Source organism: Scyliorhinus torazame, chromosome 10, assembly GCF_047496885.1.
Source record: "Scyliorhinus torazame isolate Kashiwa2021f chromosome 10, sScyTor2.1, whole genome shotgun sequence".
Classification (NCBI taxonomy): domain Eukaryota; kingdom Metazoa; phylum Chordata; class Chondrichthyes; order Carcharhiniformes; family Scyliorhinidae; genus Scyliorhinus; species Scyliorhinus torazame.
Window position 1 is genome coordinate 91,991,322 of NC_092716.1, and position 17,878 is coordinate 92,009,199.

The 17,878-nt window shown below is 48.4% G+C and overlaps 1 protein-coding gene across 4 annotated transcripts in view; it reads left to right on the top strand.

Annotated features, from left to right (window-relative positions):
• Window positions 1-13,173, top strand: part of ano10b (anoctamin 10b) — a 72,797-nt gene extending 59,624 nt beyond the window's left edge. For all 4 annotated transcript variants that reach the window (XM_072518429.1, XM_072518432.1, XM_072518431.1 and 1 more), the window contains 2 exons: window positions 5,817-5,933; window positions 12,240-13,173. In XM_072518429.1, coding sequence (XP_072374530.1) covers window positions 5,817-5,933; window positions 12,240-12,368 — 246 coding nt within the window. In that variant the 3' untranslated portion in view covers window positions 12,369-13,173. The remainder of the gene's footprint in view (window positions 1-5,816; window positions 5,934-12,239) is intronic.
• Window positions 13,174-17,878: the final 4,705 nt, after the last annotated feature.

A 17,878-nucleotide genomic window follows, 5' to 3' on the forward strand; every position in this document is an offset into this window, starting at 1 on the left:
GCACAGTCCCTATTGCTTATAGTGTGTTCATTGGTGTCAACATGAATTTCCCATTAAATACAGTGGCTGATGCCATCAAAATGTTGAGTTCATCGAAGCGGCCATACAGGAAGTGTAAGGAACGAAAGATTTATTCACAGTAGAACGAAGACTCTATGTATACTGGTCCCAGAAGGAAATACCCACGCCCAGCCCATCCCAGGCTGGGTTTTTATATTCTGATTTGCTCTCCCACTGATGAGAGGAGCTCTGCCCTTCAGGGGGGAAGCTCGTACTCCACGAGACTCAGGGGGAAACTAATCGGCCTGACTCTGTTGGTCTCGTCTAGGTTACAACACAAAACCTTTCAAAAAATATTTTACAGATGTGAGACAAAAAAGGCAGAAAAATTATAAACGGTAGAGAAATTATATGAACTATTTATATTAAATGCCTACACTGTGGCGGAGTGGTTCACGCCACTCTTTGGCGCCGGTACGGCCCATCGCCGGATACTGGAGAATCCCGGCCAGCAGGTTTGAAATCTCTACAGAAAGCAGGTATCACTTGCTTTCAATTATCAAGTGATCTGAACACCTTTTTAACATACAGAGAGAGAGACTCCAACATCCTTGTAGTCGGAATACAGCTTTCAACTGAAAACTAAACTAAGACACACAGCAGCTTCCAGCTCAAAACGAAAGTAAAAGACAGAATCACATTCCAGCTCCACCCACACAATGACATCACTGCAGCTATTTGACAAACACCCATTTCTTAAAGATACACTCCCATGACACACTGGAAGTGAAGGGAAGTGGTCTGCCTAAGTCAGGGCAATTTAACAGGGTGCAAATACCTGCTGGAACAGCCTGAAATATTCAGCACAGTTCATACATTATAAATTAATTAATACCTATGGGAATGTTAAGTAGTCAGCCCCATTTTCTCAATCTAGGAAGCTGTCCAGGATAAGCACAGCTCGAGTGTGATGGGACCTGCAAAGTAAACATAGTCCCAGATGACCATAGGTTGCTTTCCTCTTTGAGGAGGAGAGCTGACTGTTGGTGATTTAAACTGAGGGTCACCACACATCAGGCAAGGGGCAAGGTTGAGAAGGTGGGGCCTTCATGAATAACCTCAGTCGATACAAGAATTGAACCCACGCTGCTGGCCTTGCTCTGCATCACAAACCAACTGTCTAGCCAGCTGAGCTAAACTGGACCTGTATCCATCCACCCTTTATATATTCCTTTCACTTGGCATGTGTCTGTTACAGTGGAGAGAACACTAGATGTCACAATACAGACAGCACTTGGGGAGATTTTTGTCTTCACCAGCTTTGCAGTATTCAGGGCAGATCATCAGTCCCTTTTATAAAACACATCTGAATTGTCTTTCATTGCAACAAACAGAACAAAAACCAGACAGTTGCTATAATGGGTGGCTACTCGTCTCCACCCTCCAGATGTTAAATTCAAAAGTCGAAGACCCAACTTTGCCACATGTGCAAAACAATCTTGGCAACAGAATGCAAGCCAGATTTTCAAATTCCTCGAAGATCGACACTCGGATTGGAATGTTCACCTTTATGCCCTCAACATTAACAAAATGTGAAAAGAACACATGTTCACCCACTTTTAGGGTCGCACTTGGGAATTTTATTGGAACCTTGAACTACAAACATCCAGCGATATTGGCAAAGTTGAAGCTAAGGATTCCGTCTTTCTCTGATCCAGCAAGTAAGATTTTTAGTCATTTTTACGGGATGTGGGCTTCGCTGGCTAGGCCAGCATTTGTTGCCCATCCCTAATTGCCCTTGAGAAGGTGGTAGTGAGCTATCTTCTTGAACCACTGCAGTCCATGAGGCGTAGGTACACACAGTGCTATTAAGGAGGGAGTTCCAGGATTTTGACCCAGCGACAGTGAAGGAACAGTGATATATTTCCAAGTCAAAATGACTTTGAGGGAAGCTTCCAGGTGGTGGTGTTCCCATTTATCTGCTGCTCTTGTCCTTCTAGATGGTAGTGGTTATGGGTTTGGAAGGTGCCGCCTCAGGAACACTGGTGAGTTTGTGCAGTGCATCTAGTGGATGGTACACAAGGCTGCCACTGTTCATTGGTGGTGGAGGGTTTGAATGTTCGTGGAAGGGGGAGCAATCCAGCGGGCTGCTCTATCCTGGATGGTGTTGAGCTTCCTGAGTGTTGTTGGAGCTGCATGCACGAGGGGAGTATTCCATTGTACCCTGACTTGTGCTTTGTAGATGGTGGACAGGCTTTGGGGAGCCAGGAGGTGAATTAATCGCCACAGGATTCCAAACCTGCTCTTTTTAGCCCCAGTATTAATATGGCTATCCCAGTTCAGATTCTGCCGAATGGTAAACCCCGGGATGTTGATAGTGAGGGATTCCGAGATGGTAATGCCATTGGATGTCATGGGGCGATGGCTTGATTCTCTCTTATTAGAGGTGGTCATTGCCTGGCACTTGTGTGGTGTGAATGAGCTCCCAAAGACTACATTCCTCTTCTCAGTGTGCTACCAGGTAATAGGGATCCACCCTTCAATCTATATCAGCAATGAGATCAAGTGATGGCAAACACACAGACATGGCTGAGGAACATTATATAGTCTTCTCCTTGTCTTCCATTGTGGCTGTTCAGACTGCCAGCACTGTTAGAAGAAACAGGCTGAACTGAACCACCAAGAAACATGGACATAATATAAGAGGTTGTGAGGATGGCTTCCCCTCGCGTACAATGGGGTCTAAGATTGAGTCCAATGTTTGGGAATTGTTTGTCTGTCACAATGTTAAGGAACTGTGTTATGATGCCTATCTCCCACATCAGTTCCTATCCTGCTAATCTGTATTGTTATCCCATTGTCCTCTCCATTCATCCTCCTTTTCCTATAGTCTATGTCAAGGTGAGGGATCAGCTAATGGAATGCTCGTCCATGTTGGACACTCCTAGCTAAAGATCAGGCATGCTCCATGCAATCCTAGCACAACAAAGCACAGAGTAAAACTTCCCATACACTGCCCCGAACAAGGTGCCTTTCTGGCAGCCTCTATTTTATATGTCACATACACCTAAAATCACTCCAAGTTAGGCAGCCAATTTACTTTCAGCACTTGTATTCATTCATGGGATGTGGGCATTGCTGACTAGGCCAGCATATCTTTCACATCCCTTAATGCCCATAAGCTGGCTTCTTGAACCGCTGCAGTCCATGGGTTGTAGGTACACCCACAGTGCTGTTAGGGAAGGGGTTCCAGGATTTTTACCTATCCACATTGAAGGAAGAATGATATAGCTCCACGTTAGTATGGCGTGTGACCATGCATCTACTGCACTTGACCTATTCGGTGGTCGCGGTCATGGGATTGAAAGGGGTCTTGATGAGTTGCTGCAGTGCATCTTGTAGATGGTAGACACTGTTGCCACTGGTCTTCGATGGTGGAGATTGTGAATGTTTGAGGTGGTGAATAGGGTGCCAATCAAGTGGGCTTCTTTGTTCTGGATAGTGTTAATTTTCTTGAGTGCTATTGGAGCTGCACTCATCCAGGCAAGTGGAGAGCATTCCATAACATTCCTGACTTGTGTCTTCTCAATGGTGAACAGGCTTTGGGGAGTCAGGCAGTGAGTTACTCATGGCACAATTCCCAGCCTCTGACCTGCTCTCGTAGCCACAGTATTTATATGGCTGCTTCAGTTCAGTTTCTGGTCAGTGGTAACCCCCCAGGATGTTGATAGTGATTCTAAATGCCAAATCTTAAGCAATTTTCACTATGTGTTTGTTCTTATAATGAGTGGGGTGGAGACTGCTCTGGCTTTTTGCACATAGAACCCATACATCAGGACAAAGAGGAATGTTTTTCCCTGTCATTTGGGGTGGATTGAAACTTGGATCATTGAAGATAAATGACAGTATTCCCACCCCTTTTCTCCAGTATCCGCTCCCCAGCATCCTTGGTTATCCTATTTCCTCCCATGAACTTTCCTCCCATCTACAGCGCTGAAAGAAAACTGCTGTATCTGTCATTATATAAGCCTGCATCCTGAACAGGAATCTGCCATTATGTAAATAATAAAAATCCATATAATTGAAAAGAGTTCTGACTCTCCTGTATCTGAAGTCAAACACATACCCTCAGAATGGACCAGGAGCGTGGCAAATATACTCAGTTATCTCATGAAGGAGCACATTCTGGCTATCTGACTCACATGATTCGGACAACAATGCCCCATCACTGTCGCTGTTTTTGCAGTTCAGCAACTTTAATGAGCATAAAGGTTGCCCGTTCCTCACTCAATAAACTGTTTCATTAATGGAGAAGTGAAAACCGAAATAGCTTGAAAAACACGGCAGGACCATCAGTGTTTAACATGAGAGTAGACAGGTTAATGTTCCTGATAAAAGGCAGTCCTCCTGTCAAATGCCAACTGACCTGCTTGTGTACTTAGCTTTAATTCTGGTATTTCCAACCATTTAAACAATTTATTGTTCTTTCCCCAAGCAATCTGGTTGTAATATGTCTTTAAAGGACATCAGCATAGCATCACCTGACGGGAAATGTCATGTGAACCAGTTTCACTTTTGCTTTGAATAGAGCAGACGGCGGGCGGTCACGGGTGTTGTCTATTCTGACTTTCTTCCCCTGTTCCCCAGCAGTTCAATGCCGCCTGTGCCTGGAGAATAAGTGCCAGCACGATCAACGCCTTCCATGCCCAGTGTGCACTGCGGGGACTGATGTGCTTACCCGACCCCTTTAATCACATATTGTTTGGATGTTTTAAGTTTTTTTTTGAGATTATGTTTACTTTGATGCAGCCTCCTTTTAAGGGGCTGCCTTTTAATTTATCCCTCAATTTTTTGATTTAGGTTTATTTGTTTAGCCCAAATAAACACACAGCTCTGGGGCGCGATTCTCCGACCCCCCGCCGGGTCAGAGAATCGCCAGGAGCTGGCGTGAATCTCGCCGTGTCCCGAATTCTCCGCTACCAGAGAATCAGCGGGGACGGGAATGGGGCCGGTCGGCGGGCTCCCCCCGGCGATTCTCCGGCCCGCGATGGGCCAAAGTCCCACCGCTGTCAACCCTCGCCAGCAGGCGTGGATTGAACCACCTACCTTACCGGCGGGAGCAGACGGCACGGGTGGGCTCCGGGGTCCGCGGGGTGGGGGGCGGGGGGCGCGGGGCGATCTGTCCCCGGGGGTGCCCCCACTGTGGCCTGGCCCGCGATCGGGGCCCACCGATCGGCAGGCGGGCCTGTGCCGTGGGGGCACTCTTTTTCTTCCGCCTTCACCATGGTCTTCACTATGGCGGCGGCAGAAGAGACCCCCTCCACTGCGCATGCACGGGTTGCCGTGAGCGGCCGCTGATGCTCCCGCGCATGCGTCGCCCTGCGAAGTCCTTTCGGTGCCAGCTGGCGTGGCGCCAAAGGCCTTTCCCGCCAGCCGGCGGGGTGGAAATCACTCCGGCGCAGGCCTAGCCCCTCAAGGTGAGGGCTTGGCCCCTAAAGGTGCGGAATTCCGCACCTTTGGGGCGGCCCGACGCCGGAGTGGTTCCCGCCACTCCATTACGCCGGATTCCCCCGCCCCGCTGGGTAGGGGAGAATCCCGGCCCTGATGTCTTCAAAATTTATACCTCTGTAGAACTGCTCTCCATGTTTCTAGTCTTAATAAATGAACCGACAACAGACTTCCCCAATCCATTATGAGCGATTGGTGTCCAGTACAGTAAATAAGCCCAAGGTATTTTCTCACCATAATAACATGCCACCGGCTAGTGAGTTCTTTAGTTCTTAGGCTTACTCTGTTCCATTGTTTATATGTTTCAGCATGCCTTGCTGGCTATAAAGATAATTTTAGCATTCAGTATCCCTGACATTCCACAGTGGGTGAAGCTGAGGATTGACCGAGTCGAATATCAGTCCCTTCAGGCCCTCAAGCATAAGGTAAAGTATGAATTAACTTTCAAGCAGAAAAGAACCAAAGTGTTCCTTTCAAAAACTTGTATTGATAGAGGGACTTTCATGGAGAAGGTGCTCAGGGGGCTTGGGGTTGGGGGGTGGGGGTCCTAAAATTAGAAGCACATGCTGATACAGTTCGATCAACTGGGTGAGAGGAGGCTCAGGTGGAGCATAAACACCTGCAAGGCTCAATGGTCTGTGTCTGAGTTCTGCATGCGATATAATTTAATGGGAACATATGAATGTAGCGCACAAAGACTCCGAGAGACGAATAGAGTGAAGTCGATGAGGCTTTATTAAGCGTGACTGTTTCCCCCGCAGTTCAGTAGTAGACTGCCTGCGGGGGAGGACTCCAGGTACTCATACTCCGCCTTCAGGGCGGAGCTAGAGGTCAACGTCCAACCAGGACCCGGGATCTGTCAGCCAATGACATCATGGCTTCACAGTCCCACATGACCCCTAATGCATACTACCACATTCACCCTTTGTTAAAAATGAACCCGGCGGGGTGATGCTTCGCATGGTGGTAAGGGTTTACAAGGCTGGTCCTGGGAGGAAAACTTTCGCATGTTATTACAGTATGTACAAGGTTTTTTTTTCTCAAACTATTTACAGTAATCGTCAGGAAAAGACAAAATGTTCTCGTTAAAAGTCCACATATTGTAATGTTAGATCGACGCCACGAGTCGGTCGGGCGGTCTGGTCGTCCGTGTCGATCGCCTCGGCCCCGGTGGTGGTGGTGGTGCTTGTTCCGGTGTTGTCGTCTCCGGGAGCCTTACGGTTTCAGCTTGGGCTTCATTCCTGGTCGGGCCTGGGAGGAGGACTGATCCTCCTGGGAAGGGGGCGGTCGCGGGGTGTGGCGGTGGCAGGAAGGGGGGGGGTGTGTGTTGCCGGCGGGCGCCAGATCTCGCAGAGAGACCGTGTCCTGTCGGCCGTCGGGGTACTCCACGTAAGCGGACTGCGGGTTCGCGTGAAGGAGGTGAACCCTTTCGACCAACGGGTCCGACTTGTGCGCCCACACATGCTTTCGGAGCAAGATGGGTCCTGGGGCCGCCAGCCAGGTCGGCAGCGACGTTCCAGAGGAGGACTTCCTGGGGAAGACAAGGAGGCGCTCATGAGGCGTTTGGCTAGTGCTAGTACACAGTAGTGACCGGATGGAGTGGAGGGCGTCCGGAAGGACCTCCTGCCACCGTGAAACTGGGAGATCCCTGGACCATAGGGCCAGTAGGACGGTCTTCCAGACCGTGCCGTTCTCCCTCTCTACTTGCCCGTTCCCCCGGGGGTTGTAGCTGGTCGTCCTGCTCGAGGCTATCCCGTTGCTGAGCTGGAACTGGCGCAGCTCGTCACTCATGAAGGAGGACCCCCTGTCGCTGTGGACGTATGCGGGGCAACCGAACAGTGTGAGTATGGTGTTCAGGGCTTTAATGACTGTGGCCGTGGTCATGTCAGAACAGGGGATGGCGAATGGGAAGCGGGAGTACTCGTCCACCACATTAAGGAAGTGTATGTTGCGGTCGGTGGAGGGGAGGGGTCCTTTGAAATCCAGACTAAGGCGTTCAAAGGGGCGGGAAGCCTTAATCAGGTGCGCACCATCCGGCCTGAAAAAATGCGGTTTGCACTCTGCGCAGATGTGGCAGTTCCTTGTCACTGTACGGACCTCCTCTAAGGAGTATGGGAGGTTGCGGGACTTGATAAAGTGGTAAAACCGAGTGACCCCCGGGTGGCAGAGGTCCTCGTGGAGGGTTTGGAGGCGGTTAATTTGTGCGTTGGGACATGTGCCGCGGGATAGGGCATCGGACGGCTCATTCAGCTTTCCGGGACGATACAAGATCTCGTAGTTGAAGGTGGAGAGCTCGATCCTCCACCTTAAGATCTTGTCGTTTTTGATTTTGCCCCGCTGTGCATTATCGAACATGAAGGCTACCGACCATTGGTCCGTGAGGAGAGTGAATCTCCTGCCGGCCAGGTAATGCCTCCAATGTCGCACAGCTTCCACTATGGCTTGGGCTTCCTTTTCCACTGAGGAGTGGCGGATTTCTGAAGCGTGGAGGGTTCGGGAGAAAAAGGCCACGGGTCTGCCCGCTTGGTTAAGGGTGGCCGCTAGAGCTACGTCGGAGGTGTCGCTCTCGACCTGGAAGGGGAGGGACTCGTCGATGGCGCGCATCGTGGCCTTTGCGATATCCGCTTTGATGCGGCTGAAGGCCTGGCAAGCCTCTGTCGACAGAGGGAAGGTCGTGGTCTGTATTAGGGGGCGGGCCTTGTCTGCGTACTGGGGGACGCACTGGGCGTAGTATGAAAAGAACCCCAGGCAGCGTTTCAGGGCTTTTGAGCAGTGCGGGAGGGGAAATTCCATGAGAGCGCGCATACGTTCAGGGTCGGGGCCTATAATCCCATTGCGCACTACGTAGCTCAGGATGGCTAGCCGGTTTGTGCTGAAAACGCACTTGTCCTCGGTCTGGAGGAATTTTTGGAGGTTGGCGTCGTGGTCCTGCTGATCGTGGCCGCAGATGGTTACATTGTCGAGATACGGGAACGTGGCTCGCAACCCGTGTTGATCAACCATTCGGTCCATCTCTCGTTGGAAGACCGAGACCCCGTTTGTGACGCCAAATGGGACCCTTAGGAAATGGTATAATCGCCCGTCTGCCTCGAAGGCTGTGTACTTGCGGTCACTTGGGCGGATGGGGAGCTGATGGTAGGCGGACTTGAGGTCCACGGTGGAGAAGACTTTATATTGGGCAATCCGATTGACCATGTCGGATATGCGGGGGAGAGGGTACGCGTCTAGTTGTGTGTACCTGTTGATGGTCTGGCTATAGTCTATGACCATCCTTTGCTTCTCCCCTGTCTTTACTACTACCACCTGTGCTCTCCAGGGACTATTGCTGGCCTGGATTATGCCTTCCTTTAGTAGCCGCTGGACTTCGGACCGAATGAAGGTCCGGTCCTGGGCGCTGTACCGTCTGCTCCTAGTGGCGACGGGTTTGCAATCCGGGGTGAGGTTTGCAAACAAGGACGGGGGTTGCACCTTGAGGGTTGCGAGGCCGCAGATAGTGAGTGGGGGTATTGGGCCGCCGAATTTGGAGGTTAGGCTCTGTAGATTGCACTGGAAGTCTAATCCCAGTAATGTGGGGGCGCAGAGTTGGGGAAGGACGTAGAGCCTGTAGTTTTTGAACTCCCTCCCTTGCACCGTTAGGGTAACTATGCAGAAGCCTTTGATCTGTACGGAGTGGGATCCTGCAGCTAGGGAAATCTTTTGTGAGCTGGGATGGGTGGTCAAAGAACAGCGTCTTACCGTGTCGGGGTGGATAAAGCTCTCCGTGCTCCCGAAGTCGACTAGGCATGGTGTCTCGTGCCCGTTTATCAGCACCGTTGTCGTCGTCGTCTGGAGTGTCCGGGGCCGAGCTTGGTCCAGCGTCATTGAAGCGAGACGTGGTTGTAGTAGTTGAGCGTCTTCTTCGAACCCCGTGGAGCCGTCGATACTGGGGTCCGTTGTTGCCGTCCAAGATGGCGTCGGGGGTGAACAAAATGGCTGCCCCCATGCATCGCACATGGCTGGGGGGGTCACAAGATGGCGGCGGGGGTGGACAAAATGGCCGCCCCCATGCGTTGTACAGGTCTGGGGTGGTCCAAGATGGCGGCGCCCTTCCTCCCCTCGTGGTGGCCGGGACCCAAAATGGCGGCGTCTGCGGGTCGCAGATGGGGCGCTGGGGTGGTTGGGGAGCGTTAGGAACGCGCGGGGCTCCCTCATCTCTGGGGACAGCAGTGGTCGGGACCCAAATTGGTAGCGCCGGCGGGTCAGACGTGGGGCGCAGGGGGGGTTTTGGGGGGCGTTAGAGACGCGCAGAACTCCCTCTTCTCTGGGGAGAGCGGTGGTCGGGACCCAAAGTGGTAGCGCCAGCGGGTCATACATGGGGCGCGGGGGGGTGGTTGGGGAGCGTAAGCGGCGTGCAGGGCTCCCTGTTCTCCCGGGACTGCGGTGGTCGGGACCCAGAGTGGCTGCGCCTGTGGGTCGTACATGGGGCGCTGGGGAGCATAAACGGCGAGCAGGGCTCCCTGTTCTCCCGGGACAGTGGCGACCTCGCGGGACCGGCACACAGCCGCGAAATGGCCCTTTTTCCCACAGCTCTTGCAGATCGCTGCGCGGGCCGGGCAGCGCTGCCGGGGGTGTTTCGCCTGGCCGCAGAAATAGCAGTGGGCGCCCCCGGTGCGACTTGGCGTTTGGACCGCGCAAGCCTACGGGGTGTCCGGGGGGGGGGGGGGTTTGTCGCGACGGGTACGTACGGAGCCCAATGGGCTGCCGCGCGGTCGGGGCCGTAGGTGCGGGTATTTCGCGTGGCCACGTCTAGGGAGGCTGCTAGGGCCCGTGCCTCTAAGAGTCCTAGCGACTCTTTTTCTAGAAGTCTTTGGCGGATTTGGGAGGAGTTCATACCTGCCACAAAAGCATCGCGCATTAACATGTCCGTGTGTTCATTTGCGTTCACCGACGGGCAGCTGCAGGCTCGTCCCAAAATTAGTAGCGCGGCGTAGAATTCATCTATCGATTCTCCGGGACTTTGCCGTCTCGTTGCGAGTTGATAGCGAGCGTAGATCTGGTTTACTGGGCGGACATAGAGACTTTTTAGTGCTGCGAACGCCGTCTGGAAATCCTCTGCGTCTTCGATGAGAGAGAAAATCTCCGTGCTTAACCTCGAGTGCAGGACCTGTAGTTTTTGGTCTTCTGTGACCCGGCCGGTGGCCGTTCTGAGGTAGGCCTCAAAACAAGTCTGCCAGTGCTTGAAAGCTGCTGCCGCGTTCACTGCGTGGGGGCTGATCCTCAGGCATTCCGGGATGATCCTGAGCTCCATAGTCCTTTAGTCACGCTTAATAAATTGTAGCGCACAAAGACTCCGAGAGACGAATAGAGTGAAGTCGATGAGGCTTTATTAAGCGTGACTGTTTCCCCCACAGTTCAGTAGTAGACTGCCTGCGGGGGAGGACTCCAGGTACTTATACTCCGCCTTCAGGGCGGAGCTAGAGGTCAACGTCCAACCAGGACCCGGGATCTGTCAGCCAATGACATCATGGCTTCACAGTCCCACATGACCCCTAATGCATACTACCACAATGAATCATGAGAAATCCAGGAGCAAATCAGATTCAGCTGGTCCTGCTACCAGTTATTAGAGTCTGATCACTGATCGGGTAGTACTCTACACTCGGCAGGTGGATGTACGTGTCTCCCTGAGACAACTACAACTCTTATTGGCTGAACAGGTTTCTCGTAATTCAACAACAACCTGTATTTGAAAGTATAACAAATAGAACCTAAAATTGACCATTTGAGTCTGCTCTGCCATTCACTACGATCATAGAATCCCTGCAATGCAGAAGGAGGCCCATTGAGTCTGCACCCTAACCTAGACCCACTCGCCCACCCTATCCCTGTAATCCTGCCTAAGCTTTGGACACTAAAGGGAAATTTAGCCTGGCCAACCTGCCTAACCTGCACATCTTTGGACTGTGGGAAGAAACCAGAGCACCTGGAGGAAATCCACGCAGACACAGGGAGAATGTACAAACTTCGCACAGGCAGTTGTCCAAGGCTGAAATCGAACCCAAGTCCCTTGTGCTGTGAGGCAGAGGTGCTAACCACTGTAGCACCGTGACGTCCTCAGTGCTAACATCCTCCACCTCAACTTCACCTTCCAACACTACCCCCATAATCCCTTAATTCCCTGAGTAATCCAAAGATCTCTCAACCCATTTTAAATTTACAATGCTCTCTTTTTCAAAAAAAAATCAGACATGATCTTATTGAATGACAGAGCAGGCTTGATGGGCTGAATGGTCTACTTCGCCTGTGCCGTACGATCTTGTGGTTGCATTCAAGAATCGAGCATCCACTGTTCCCCACGGTAAAGAATTCCAAAGATTCAGGACCCTTTTAGTGAAGAAATTTCTCCTTATCTGAGTCTTAACTGGCTGACACCTTTATTTCTGTATAACAATGATAATGCGGTAAAACCCCCGAAGTACTTCACAGGAGCTTAGTCTGTCAGAATTTGACAACAAGCCCAAAAAAGGGGGAAATAAGGACAGGTTTTGGTCAAAGAGGTAACTTTTGGGGAACATCTTAAAGGAGGAGAGAGAAAGATTTGGAGGCAAAGAGGTTTAGGGAGGGAATTCCAGAGCTTGGAGCCTGAATGACTAAAGGCACGTCCACCAATGGTGGAATAAAGACTGGACAAAGATTCTCATTTCTAAATGACCATCCAAATTGAATGGCCTGTTATTTTCTTCCTATTTTAGTTGGCTGAAGTGGATAACGGTCACAGCAGAGTAACTGAGGAAAAAGAAAAACGGTCTGATGGAATCACAATGTCTGATTCAAAGGAGAGCTCACTGCATGCGAGCAACAGTCAGCTGAATTTACTATAACCACCCTGAGACTACGTGATGCAAATACACAGCAAGAGGAACTCAATCAGTTGTATGGACTTGGAATGTTTTTGCCTCAGAAATATCTCTGATTCCTCCATCATTTATTTTTATGGAGCCGACATTGCTTTGCATATAATATGGTAGCCCCTTTGTCATTGTATAGTTTCTCACTATATGCACAAATATATATCTAAGCCAGCCACTGATAAACTACACTCCCCACGGCCAGAACTGTGAATTCTACTTTTACTTCTTGCTTTGTATTTTGATGAAAGCAATAACCTTTCAGAACTGTAAATCATCACAGCTGGGGGCGACACACCGCAAGAGCCTCGACAGAGGAAGAGTGGCAGCGTAATCAATTTCTCTTGTACAAATATGTTTATGGAAAGGTTCAGTCCAAAATCCTCCATTATTTCTGAACATCCAGCATAAATGCCATCCCGTTTACGGAAATCATTTTGCAGTTGCCTTTCTATTTTGAGTGTTTCTCTGCACCAGCTATGAGGTCAAACACTGAAAACAATAAGTTTTCAAAGAAAAAGATCCGTGGATGTATTTCTTGTGTAAATACAGCATTCCACATATTGAAAGGTCTAATCAATGATAGTTTAGCACATTGTCTGGCCCTCTCACCTACAGGTTGTGTTGTCTGACAGTTCTTACCCAGTGGTCCTGACTGCTGGTTCTGCCTTACTCAGTGATCCTCCGGTGGATGTTTCCGTTGACACCCTGTGGAACTGATGGATAATTGCAGTCCTTGCGTTGCGGCAACCTGGTTTCATTCTCTACCTTGTGGCAATCACACTTGGTGGGGCGGGGGGGGGGGGGGGGGGGGGGGGGGGGGGGGGGCGGTGGCTTGAGTTCCTCATCCTATGGTCCTCTGACCAATGGTAACATAAGAACATAAGAACTAGGAGCAGGAGTAGGCCATCTGGCCCTTTGAGCCTGCTCCACCATTCAATGAGATCATGGCTGATCTTTTGTGGACTCAGCTCCACTTTCCCGCCGGAACACCATAACCCTTAATCCCTTTATTCTTCAAAAAACTATCTACCTTTATCTTGAAAACATTTAATGAAGGAGCCTCAACTGCTTCACTGGGCAAGGAATTCCATAGATTCACAACTCTTTGGGTGAAGAAGTTCCTCCTAAGCGTAGTCCTAAATCTACTTCCCCGTATTTTGAGGCTATGCCCCCTAGTTCTGCTTTCACCCGCCAGTGGACGTTTGCTACTCTGTGGTAAATTATCATTGTTTCAGCAGTAACACTGATACACATCCTGCCCGTAATGATAAAATCAAAAGCACCATGACATCTTTGTCATATCATCTCTCCTGGCCTCCAACCTATCCCTGACCTTCTATTGTGGCTCCATCTGCCCCTTTTCAACAGCATATTCTCTGGCTGGCGGCCTCCTTTCTTCCACGCCGGCCCCTGTAGCCCTGCGCCATGCTGCATCGGGGCCGGCGCGGAGAAGGGAGCTACTGCGCATGCGCGCGTTGGCGCCGGTGCCACTGTGCATGCGCAGACCCTGTGGTGCCCAGTTGATGTTGGGATCAGCAGCTGGAGCGGCGTGGATCTCTCCAGTGCTGTGCTAGCCTCCTGTAGGGGCCAGAATTGCTGACCCTGAGGCCGTGTTGACGCCGTCGAGAAACGCGACAGCGTTTCCGACGCCGTCAACACTTAGCCTCAGGATCACAGAATCCCGCCCCCCCCGTCTCTGCATGGGTCTCACCCTACAACCCAAAAACATGTGCAGTGCAGATGAATTGGCCACGCTAAATTGCCCCTTAATTGGAAAAAAAAGAATTGGATACTCTAAATTTTTTTTTGTTAAAAAGTAATGATTGTTATCATTGGCCACACCTCTACCTTTCGACTTTAAAACCTTCACAAATACCCACCATATGTGACTTTGAGGAAATGTAAAGTATTCCCATTCAGTGCTTTGTGGGTTATAATGGGTTCGCTCCAGCATGTCCTCTGCGTACCATTGGAAGTGTGTAGAAACTTTACAAAATTGCTTGCACTGGAGAGAAAATAAATGTCCCTTCTATAGCTCTGAGTGTAGTATAATCTAGTCTATGTCATGCATTTTTATTTATAATTTTTCCAATACTACTATTCTGCACATTGGGAGAGGCGATGGATTTTTGTAGGTACAGCATTTCATGAAAAATAAAGTACAAAGTAATAAAGTCCCTTGTTTTCTCAATAGATTTCAAGTGATTCCACGACAGGATATTGACTTTTGACTATTGTTCTTACACTTTTTGGCCTCTGATCAGCTCATATGAGGAAAGTTTATTTTTAATTTTATTGGTCAGGGCATAGTGAGAACAACATGGCCAAATTTCCCATGCTTCTCACTGGGAAAGCTCTCAGCCAGGAGCCATGGGCTTTTTGAGTGACCTCCATGGAATATAGTACACCACCCAGGGCACCTCAGTTAAATTGCGAGTTGTCTTTCCAAACTCTATTCAGGGTTAACTGAACACTCGGGATCTAGTATGTAAACAAAGGAGCTGTGCTCCCATAGTGGGTTCCATCTCAGGAAAATGAAGGATGAGTGAATAGATGATTGCTAACATTGTAAATATTGATATGCAGATGTAAAAATTTCCGACAAGATCCTATCACCAGTGCAGTTAAGAGCTGGATCACCCACTTGACTTACATTTTAGCAACAATTACAGGAAAATTACTGAGAACAAAAACCATATTATGTGAAGCACAAACTTTTTTCCCTGAGGTAATTTTCCTGCGGAAAGACAATTTAAATGATATTTCAAAACTATAAAGCAACCATATATCCCTATAAACAGGTTAATAGCAAGAAATTAATTTCCCCGAATTGTATACAGTGCTTAATGAAAGCGTGAATTATTTATTTTCACAGAACCAATTGCAAAATACTTGATCATCATTTCTAGCAAATTTAATTTGAAATTCTTTAACTGGAGATTATGGCTAATCCCTCCCCTCACTTCTCTGCACACCCTGTTGTAAAGGTATATCCTTTGATCCACTCGGAGGAATACACATGGTACTTCCAGGTTGCGATTTGTCCATGCTATCGCAATGTGAATTCTGTGCCACACATAAACATTATCAATTCAAATTTCAAATTCATGAAACAGCAACAATCACACTGGAACAAGTTGGGAACACACCAATCAACAAGCAGCAGCATTTAAACAAAGCTACCAGTCAGTCAGCGATTTTCAATAGATTTCCAAACAGATTCCAGACCAGACTTCAACAAGAAGTGTAAGTGGAATCAGCCAAGGGAGCGGGCACCATATATTGACATTTCCAATCACAGTTGACAAACAGAAGCTCCCCCACCCCCCCCCCCCCCCCCCCACCCCCATCTCTCAATAAATGCAGACATTCCACAACCTCTGACACACCAGGAAAATGGTGTCCATAACTCCCATCTCAGCCAGCATTGAGTATCCACAAAGCGGCAAGACCTTGCAAGCTACAGTCTGTCAGGAAATATACCAACCACATGACCATTCAACACATTGGGCTGGAATTGTTGCTTCCCCCACCACCATATTTGAAGGTAAGGCGGGGACTTATAAGAAAAAGTAGGTGACCTACCCACCACCTTCACACCTGTCCCTGACCTGTCTCCCGTATTATGGTGGGCGGAGAGGCCACCAGGTAGCCCATCCACCCTTGGGCCTATTGAGGCCTTTAGTTGGCCACTTCAATGCCTCATTCTGCTTCTACCACTATTCTATGTGCAACAAGGGAAGATGGGCAGCTTTCACTGCATGGGCTTCTGTCGGACACAAAGGGGAAAACCTTCTTTTGGGGTTCCTCTGTGCCCATCAGAGATAACCATAGTGACTCCATGAAGAACCAGGTCAAGTAGAATATTCAGTGGTTGCCAGATATGCTTTTTCACCTGCATCCCATCACTCTGGTCATGGACTCTATAGAACAATCCCCACCCCGACCCACAAGATCAGACACCCACCTTTAATCCTGAAGTGGCCAACTAAAAAGCCTCAATAGGCCCAAGGGTGGATGGGCTCCCTGTAGAGATCTACCATGTGGTTCAAGTGAAGTCTCGCAACACTAAAACTCAGTAGAAATTTGAGTTACACTTCGCAGATGCAAATAAGAATCTTTTATTGCGCTACTTGATTACAATTGAGAGAAACTTAAATCTATTCTCAATAAAGCTCTGCTAGCAAAGGACTTAAAGAGAAGTAATTTATAAAATAATGTAACTTTCAAAATAATACAGAAATGGTTTCTTGCTTACGGCAAAACAGCTTGCACGAACTTCAAGAGTTAGAGTGGAAAAGTGAAAATATGAAAAAAAGGATAGCAAGTAGTTAGATCAAAGTATAGAGTGATCCTGGATAGAAAATGGCTGTGCAGACCCTCATGTTTAAGGAGAATGTTATCAGTCTGAAGCCATCTGTCTATACCTCTATGTCGTCCTAATTGGTTTGGGTAAGTTTCAAATACATTTAATTCGATGGTTAACTGTCAATCCTCAATGTGTAACATAAGTTTTAAATGTTTCATGTTTGAATATTTGTGTGTGCTATGGAATGCGATTTTGTGCTGTAATCAAGACTGGTTTTTATTGGTTTTCTGCTGACTTTACTTTATCCACATTCTGAACAATGGTGTCTTCATATTGCTATGGTGCTTATTTCGACCTTGATCTTGATTACTGGTACAGCTCATTTCTTAATATATATAAAATAGCCTTTTACCTATCAGAAAATAGTTGATTTTCTTCAGTCTGCTCTTTGATAAATCGAAAGATTAAGTGAGATATATCACAATAAGATAAACGAAGGAGTAAATGCAATAGCATAGGTAAAAGCGCGAAGAGGAACTCATTCATAGTGTCATTGCAATCTTCAATAGTAGAGTGGGCAAGCTTTGCATTACAAGCATTACAGCAAAAATTGTTAAAATTCTTAAAGAATTATTATAAACCAACAATTAATCAATCAATCAAATTTGTTCTACTGATCAGTATTAATCTATTAGCAATATGTTAATAATAGTCAAATAATTGATTGATTAGTAAAGTTTCAACAATAATAATGCAGTTCTATTTCATCTAATGGTGGTGCAGTGGGGTTAGTGTGAATCATTCTGACTGTTGGGCCCTTGCGTTTAGTGAATAGTTGTTTAATGCATTTGATCACCAGGAATGTCATGTAAATAATGAATCCTGCCACACAGAAGAAAAATATTATTCTTACTGTGGACATTCCTGTGGGTCCCAACCACCCACAAAGTTTCTCCCAGATAGAAGTATCTGAGGGTGAATCTAGTTTTCTGACTTCCTTTCGAATGTGTGCTGCCAGATCTTTAACTTCCTTTGAGTTATCTGGAATAAAAGTGCAACACTCCGCACCAATCAAGTGCCACCTTTTCGGCTAGCATATAGTCAAGTGACATTCGATTTTGTAATGCCACGGTTCGAATTGCTCGCATAGAAATTCTATCTATGGCAGTGG